The 8,366-nt window shown below is 30.4% G+C and overlaps 1 protein-coding gene across 2 annotated transcripts; it reads right to left on the reverse strand.

Annotated features, from left to right (window-relative positions):
• Window positions 1-389: 389 nt before the first annotated feature.
• Window positions 390-7,399, reverse strand: LOC105839814 (insulin-degrading enzyme). Of its 2 annotated transcripts, none has more exons than XM_012686374.3 (14): window positions 6,705-7,399; window positions 5,975-6,174; window positions 5,335-5,835; window positions 5,044-5,246; window positions 4,676-4,924; window positions 4,169-4,558; window positions 3,847-3,956; window positions 3,307-3,451; window positions 2,817-2,927; window positions 2,632-2,752; window positions 2,326-2,532; window positions 1,697-1,989; window positions 1,288-1,497; window positions 390-1,143 (listed from the first exon to the last, which is right to left on the reverse strand). In XM_012686374.3, exons 1-14 carry the CDS (start codon window positions 6,758-6,760, stop codon window positions 913-915), a joined length of 3,027 nt encoding a protein of 1,008 aa, XP_012541828.2. In that variant the 5' UTR covers window positions 6,761-7,399; the 3' UTR covers window positions 390-912. The 2 variants fall into 2 exon arrangements, with proteins under 2 accessions (XP_012541828.2, XP_012541827.1); XM_012686373.3 differs by having other exon boundaries at window positions 7,296-7,366.
• Between the last annotated feature and the right edge of the window lie 967 nt (window positions 7,400-8,366).

Here is an 8,366-nt window from a genome sequence, read left to right on the forward strand (position 1 = left end):
AAGACAGGATTCTGACAAAAAAAAACGATTCCAGAGATGCATATATAATATTTAATGTACAGACTTGCAGTATAAGCAATTTTATATTAAATTATTGTTTAATTCATATACAGCATTAAATTTCATAAATAAAAAAATAAAATGCTAATCTCTTAAATGTTGAAATTTAATCAAAATTGTACAATTATTTCTAATTAATTAATTTTATGTGACGATTTAAAACACAAGACATATATAAGATTGTGGTGTGTGTGTGTGTGTGTGTGTGTGTGTGTGTGTGTGTGTGTGTGTGCGCGCGCGCGCGCGCGCGTGTATATGTATACATATATATATGTATGTATGTATGTGAAATGCATTTATCAAACATGCAAATTATGCAAGATCACAAATTTATGATAGCAATTATATTTCATAATCAAAAATCAATTCACAATAATATAAGATTTTCTTTAGATAATAAACTGTGTAGTATCTGCATAATATCTAATTTCGTTACGATTTATAAATACATTGCATGATTAAATTTCTCAAATATTAATTTACATTAATAAGTAATTATTTTCTATAAAATAATACGTCTTTTTTTAAAGTTACCAATTGTAAGTATTATAAACAAATTCATTTGTTTAATTCACTATTCTATCATTTCTTTTATAATTTGGAAAAGTGTATAAGTATATAAAACATAATAGATGTTTGTCTATGACACTGCTTAGTGCTAGATTTTGCTAATATTGTTATTAATATGCTATTAATATATTAATACATAATTATAATTACTATTAATATTTTAATATTAAAATTATGCTAATAAGTAATTTATTAATTTCTATAAAATATTTTAAGTTTTTTCTCTAATTATGCATATAAACAAATTTATTCATATAATTCACAATTAAATTATTATTTCTTTTATAACTTAGAAGAACGTATGCCCTTCCTGAGGAAATATTTTTCAAACGGTTTTAATATAGGATATAGAGTTTGACTGTTCTTAAATGACATAATATCATCAATTTTCTTAATTTCTTCATTGGCTGAATCGGCAATTTTTCCAGTTGAGATGTCAAGTGATTCATTTTCTATTGCCGTAGATATTATATGTACTGACAATTTATGTCGAGCTTTACTATGTACATTTTCCTAGGGAAATAGATATATTAATTTTTCAAATCTGTCATTTTTTAAAAATTATCTCAAAAAATATATATTTTTAATTACTTTTTTACGAGAAAACATTTTCTATTCGATTTGTGAATAATATATTCTATTGTAAACAGTAGTTACCTTACAGAAATTAAGTAACTGCTGACGCGTTATGGTCTTTAAGTAAGCCACTTCAATATTTACTCGATCGAAGTTATATTGTTGGCATACAATTTCATTCCAATATAACGTGCACCGAGCACTTAACATTTTCGGTTTTTCTAAACGTAATGTAGCAAGGGCTTTCTTGTGTTCCTCGAATTGCTCTTCTGGCATAGTAGATATGTGATCCTGGAACGTAATATTTTTATTTATGTAAATTTTAATAGAAACAAACACATATTATTACATGTTACATAGTAAATAGAATGACATGTTAATTTGATCACAATGTTACAAGGTATATTATTGTACGATAAATTTAAAAAAACACGGTTTCTTTAATCGATGTATTAACATATTATTATTGTATCAATTTTCTTGTACATACCAACATAGAATCTATAAACGAATCGATCCGCTTTTCCACATATTGCGGATGTTTATCACTTTGTACTATTACTCGCAAGCCTTGAGCTCCACTCGTTCTACGTATACCGCTAAATACTATATAGCCTAATTGCTCCTTCGTTCTCAAAGTATTGAAACAGGGTTCCGCAATAATTTGTGCTAAAAGCTCTAACAGCATATTTGATTCTGTTGACTGTAAACCTATTGGGTGGTATACCATCGTACAAGAACTTTTATGCCATTTATTTTCTGCTTCAAACAGAAAGTGGCAACCTACAATGAACATATTGTGACATCATATAAAGTACATAAACAATATTAAATTGTTATAAAATCTAATCCAATTTTTTAAACCATAATTTTATTCTGAATAAAATAACTTTTAATGACTGCTAATACTATATTCAAATTAAAATAAATTGTACTTTTTATTTTTATTTTTATGTCCAAAATGATCTTAGTATTATTATGAAATTATTTGAAGAGAGAAATAATTTTTTGTAAAAATATTTTTTTTGTTGTTAAAACTACGTTTCTTAATATAAATTATTAATGCATATTATTATTTTAAATGCTTATAAATAAAATTTGACTATGTTATACACTTACCATCGTCTAATTTAATTTCACGATACAATACTAGTTGCTTTTGTAATAAAGGTACTAGATGAGGCACTCCAGTTATTAACTTAGACTCAATTAGTTTAACTGTATCTGTAGCTTCTGTTAGAGTTACATTGCCATGTATTATGCACTCCACATGCACATTACTAAGTAACTGCGGTATAAATTGCTGGAGTCTATTAACACTTAGATCTATATTACAAAAATTTTGAATTAGATGTTGATAAATTTTTAATTACAATATTATTAATAAATACTGCTAGAAAGTTTTAAGGAAAATTTTCTACACACGAGTAGTAGATTCTAATAATTCTTCCTTAAGCCAAGCTTGTTCTGCCAATAGAACCAAGAGATAGTAGATTGCATGTTGATAAGGCTGTTCAGCAGCAAAATTTTTCAAGTTCCTGATATACTGTAAAACATAAATATATTGCTTAACTAAATTAGAGATTTTTTAATTGCTTTATTGTACATACGTTTTCTTTTAAGATTTCAAATCTCTTCGGATCAATCTTAAAATTTATCATTCGATCCATAATTTTTTCCAACAGTACACGTTGCTTGTCATCATAACCGCTTATAGCAAGCTAGAAAAATGATTAGTCTTTTTCTTGAATTATGTATGTTTATTTATTAACCATTTAATGAATTATACAGAAAGAGAAATGTGCATATTTATGAATATGTTACAAATAAGAAATGTAATTTCTGAATAAGAAAAAAAATAACAGCATTTATTTTAAACATTATTAAGATTAATAACAATTATTAATAAAAATGATTAATAATTTATCAAAATAATGCACAAATCTATTTTAATAACATAATATAATCTCAAGTCCCCTTCTTGGCAAAATGTAATTCTGAAGAGAATAAAGTATTATTAACATAATATAATCTACATAATATTTTATTACACATTTTCGTTATTATACATGTGCGCACCACGTGTATGTATATACTTACTGTTATCCCATACTTAGAATTATTAAGTTCCCATTGTAAACCAGCTAATTCAGCAGCATATGTATATTCGTTAAGAGAATCTCGAAAGAGTTGAACAAACATATAAGTTAAATTGCAACTAAGGGGATCCATATAAGCGAACGGACTGTAAGATAAAACAAACATAATTATAAGAATGTATTTTCTTTTCATAAAAGAAAAAAAATATAGTATTATTTTAATTTCTTAGCTTAAAGAAAAATTTTAATAATATTTAAAAATGTAATAAATAATAATATTTAAAGATATTTGTATAATTGCACAAATTTAGAATCATTTCTGGAATAATAATGTGGTTCTAAAGATAAACAATTTATTATTTTAATTTCATATTAAATATCTAATTATCTACTATTCTCTTATATTGCTATCGATAATTTAAATTATTTAATTATTGTAATTTTGTAGAAGTTGCCAGAATATCTCAACATGCTATTTAAAAATATTTTGATACTTGGTTAGATCAGAATTATATCTTTCATAATCATACTTGCAGCATACCTGACGAAATCGAAGATCATCCTCGCTTTTGGTACAAGAAATTCATCATCCTTTTTATACCAAAGCCTTACAAATGATGTATCCGTTACAATAATAGGAAACTTTTCTACCTATAAAATTTCAGCTGTTAATATGCACGATATGAAAAAAAGAGAATAAGATCAAAATCCCTAAGACAAAAGCCAATTTTATGCAAAAACATTTTATGCAAAAAGTGTACCAAAAAATATACTATATGTGTGTGTGTGTATTTTTGGTATATACTATATATTCTTCAGTTAGATTGATGTGCTAAAAAATTAATATTGCGAAAAAATATTACATTAGTTTGTGGCTTGATATCAAACGTAGTGGGTATAAATTCATTTTTGGGAGGCAATTTCAGATCCTCATTATAGCCGGCGTTATTCCACTTGTCCATCGTTTCCTTGGATATCTTCTCCCTCTTATATTTAGTGCCATACCACTTTTCAGTTTCATTCGCTATATTTTCGTAAACTTTTGCGGCCACATGAATCCTGACATTTTGCGGCGTCAAGTATTCCATTATCTTCTTGATCAAGTCCGGTCGCCACTCAGTGAAAACACGTTCCGCGCACAAAACTTCTTTCATGGGATATTCTTGTAGCGCTTGGACCATAGAACTCACATAATTACGAGGTATAGATTTCTCTTTAAAACGAAAATTCATATTCGCAATGTCTCTATATTCCTGAAAATGTAAAATCGTGATACTTTATATTACACATTACTAAAGTAGAGAATGTCCGGAAAATTAATACAATTTGCCAGACATCTATACAAAATTATATTTTATCTAATTAATTACATCGTAGATCCATTCGATCGGGTCGTTTGAATTAAGCATATTGATATATTGAAACATCAGTTGAACAATATCCTCGATATGTTTAATACCTTCTTCGGTTAAATCAACAACAACACTAAAAAAACTAAAGCCTCTTGCACCAGGACGTTTTCCAGATACCAGAGAGTTACACCAACCCCTTGCTTTTAAAGCCGATAATAATGAGCCTTCTCCTTCATGTCCAAGTAAATGAGAAACATAATATGCGGGCTACATTAACAAAATTATATTTTAAAAACTTAGAATATAATATTCGTATAAAGAATATTTAAAGAACTTAGAATATAATATTCATAGAAAATATCAAAGCCAAAAGAAAAATATATTACCGAAGACCGATAATGTTGCTGCATGTCAGGCAAAGGAAACGAAATGTCTAAATTTCGTGTATCCTTTATTGGAACAATGTACCATATAGTGCGAAAATGTTCATCCTTGAATGGATGTTCAGGCCATGCTGGAGCTTCAATTTCTTTGTTTTTTACTTCATAAAAGAGATCTACCACCATTTTTTCAAGTTCATCTAAACTCTCTAAATAGAAAATTCACTCGTTGATGTAACATGTAATAGAAAGTTTTCAAATGTTTTAATCATAGTCCTTTATAAATTATCAACATACCTTTGCCAAGAACACACAGTGTCATAATATTTGCAGAATAATACTTTTCATGAAATTCTAATAATCTATTTCTAACGTTAATACCCTTTTGCTTCGGTATTATATCTAACGTTTCTCTACTGCCTGTGCCGAATTTTGAAAACGGATGGTCTGAGCTCGCAGATGATTTATCCACCTGATCAAATCGCCAGGTATCATTCGCTAAGTTTTTCTCATGTTCAGAATTTATGGCATTCAGTTCCAGCTCAGTCAAAGTCTCCGTAAAGAGAGGAGCTATGAAAAACTGTGCAAAACGATCTAAAGCACCTTTTAATTTCTCTGGAGTTATATCAAAGAAATAAGTGGTGTGATCTAAATGTGTAGATGCATTGCTCATACCGCCATTCTGCGACAAATACATGTTGTAATCATTCTGTTTAGGATACTTTTCCGTTCCTAAGAATAACATGTGTTCGCAGAAGTGCGCTAATCCAGGGAGATCATCAGGATCGCACATATAACCTATAACATATTTCATCTTCAATTAAATAATCCTTAAAATCAATACTTTGACAATCATTCATCAAAACATATTAATTTTTAAAAAAAGGTTTATAGAATTGCTAAAAATAACAAGTAGACTATAAAGTAATGTGATTACCAGTATTAACATCCATTGCAACTGCACTCTTGTCAGTTGTTGGATCACTTGTCAAGAGAACTTTCATTTTATTTGCAAGTACTAAACCCCTGTATAATCGATCGTCATTTTGTGACTTTATTATATCATCATATCGTTTTTCCACATGTTTGTCAGTGGATATGCTAGTTGCCGAAACCATGGATTCAGAAATTTTATTTCTAAACATTAAAGTACAAATCAAGTTATTAAGAATAAATTAGTATAAATTTATTAAATTCATATATAAAAAGTGCATGTAGCTCCAGAGTATGCCATTTATGTTATCATCTTCAACTTATAAGAGAAGAGTCAGGTATGTACCTCATGGATTTTAGAAAGTTTAATATAAAAATATAAAGTTTTTCCAACAAAAAGATTTCTTTGTGTGGAAAATATTTACTTTTATTGATAAAAGACAGACCTGTTGTAGCATTCCCTTAAAATCTGGAATAATTACATGTGACAAATACTATAGGTACTATAGGGTATGTTTAAAAAAAAAAGATAGTCAGTCTTGGTAAGTAAAGGAGTAAAAACCTAGATTTCATCCATTAACTAATCCTTCGACTGAACACCTAAATGTTATTTTTACAACATCAAATATCTTAATATCAAACTTTCCAATCTGCGATATACATGTCTGGATCGCTCCTTGTCAGAATACGGTTATGCGGTCAATAATCACTGTAAAACGACAGTATATTCTTACTTGCAGTTACAATTATCCACGAGGGAGTTCTTGTCATTCTGATAAAGCGACGTCATCGTGAAAAACGTCGACGACGAAACTTCGCGTAGGGCGGTGTAACACGAACAGAATTTACCGTTTCCCCTTTTTTTTCTTTCTCACTCAAATCTCGACACGCACCGATCTCGTCAATGGTTATTTAACAAGGGAAATATACGTGTGAAGCACGCGTTCTCTCACACGCATGCTATTATCGTAACAGAGCAATTAACAGCGTGAAGATCATATGTTACCTCGTAACAAAAAGGGGGGGAAAAAGCGCCACTGACAAAGGACAAGTCACTTGGTTTCGTCGAGGTTAGATTCCCCGACGCGTTAACGGATTTTAAACGAGAGCTCGTAGCAATATCCCACAATATCGACGCGAAATCGTGAAGTCGCCAGTTGTGTGCTAGACCACGCTGATTTTAACGATCGACGTCGTCCGCGGAGCGATGACGCGACAAATGACGAGACCAATACCACTGTCAGACGCGCGTAGATCCCAACGTGTTGGTGTTGATCACGACGGAGACAAGTGGCGTACTCGCGTTTGCAAGGAGACGTAGGTACCTGAGAAGTAGGTGAGATCGTGCGGATACGAGTGGCACACGGAACGATTTTAACGCGAGCGTAGCGAACATCAGTCGTGACCGGTGGCGATTTTCATACAACTATACAAGATTGAATCGTTTGAAGAACATGAAATTAGCCGATTAGCATATCGATTAATATCGACGAGTGGCGATCGAACGGGATTTGAAGTTAACCGCGCGAAACGGCAATTCGAATCAATCGAATTCGATCAATGTAATTGAAAACCTCAATCTTTTATTTATGCCGATTTCCGCCGGTGTAGATTAACTTTGATTTCGATGATTTAACTTATTCTTTATCTCGAGATACAAAAAATCTTTTATATTTTTTATTACTTTTAGTTTTATCTTACTTTTAGTTTTTTAAATAAATGAATAAATTTTTAGAAAATATGTTTGTTTTGTGGAATCATAAAATAAAGAACACAAAAAATAAATATTGAAGAATAAAAGAGTTGTAATCAGTTAGTCTCGATAGTAAAAGGTAAAAAGGAAAAACCTTTCCCATTTTCTATCTTTTAATTGTTAGCACTTGAACATTAGTACATTATGTAACGAGTGAGGGAAGTGACCGCATGAATTAAAACTATGGATGCGTTTCACTTAGGGTGCGTTCCACTTAACGCCCGCAACGCTCATGAGCGTTGCTTATCCTTGTTTAATATTTGATAACCAACAAGGATGAAATGATTCCACAGTCGTTGCGAGCTTTAAGTGGAACGCACCCTTAACGCTCACACGCTCACGAGCGTCATTTGTCCTTGTTTAATATTTGATAAACGACAAGAATAAAATGATTCCGTGGTTGTTCCAATTAAGCGTTAAGTGGACTAGTCTAATGTTATGTGATCAATAATCAATTGTAAAGTTCCATCGACATAGAGTAATGGTATATCCACACAAACTTGCATAAGCGCAGAAGCATATGCATAAGGAATTCGATTGGTCTATTTTCTTATGTAAGTGCTTGTAGACCAATCAAATTTCTTAGGCCCGTTTTACATTAATCGCAAGCAGCCAGTTGCGACTTGCGACAGCCATTGACTAT

Source organism: Monomorium pharaonis, chromosome 4 (genome assembly GCF_013373865.1).
Source record: "Monomorium pharaonis isolate MP-MQ-018 chromosome 4, ASM1337386v2, whole genome shotgun sequence".
In the NCBI taxonomy this organism is placed as follows: domain Eukaryota; kingdom Metazoa; phylum Arthropoda; class Insecta; order Hymenoptera; family Formicidae; genus Monomorium; species Monomorium pharaonis.

What these genes read in the sequence shown, in the direction of transcription:
- LOC105839814 (XM_012686373.3), bottom strand. Translation starts at nt 7,366, where the DNA reads ATGTTCGCTACGCTCGCGTTAAAATCGTTCCGTGTGCCACTCGTATCC. An exon ending in ATATCAAGCCACAAACTAAT is followed by an intron (nt 3,957 to 4,168) that starts GTAATATTTTTT and finishes GAAATTTTATAG; the next exon opens with GTAGAAAAGTTTCCTATTAT. An exon ending in ATTATTAGAATCTACTACTC is followed by an intron (nt 2,533 to 2,631) that starts GTGTGTAGAAAA and finishes TTTGTAATATAG; the next exon opens with ATCTAAGTGTTAATAGACTC.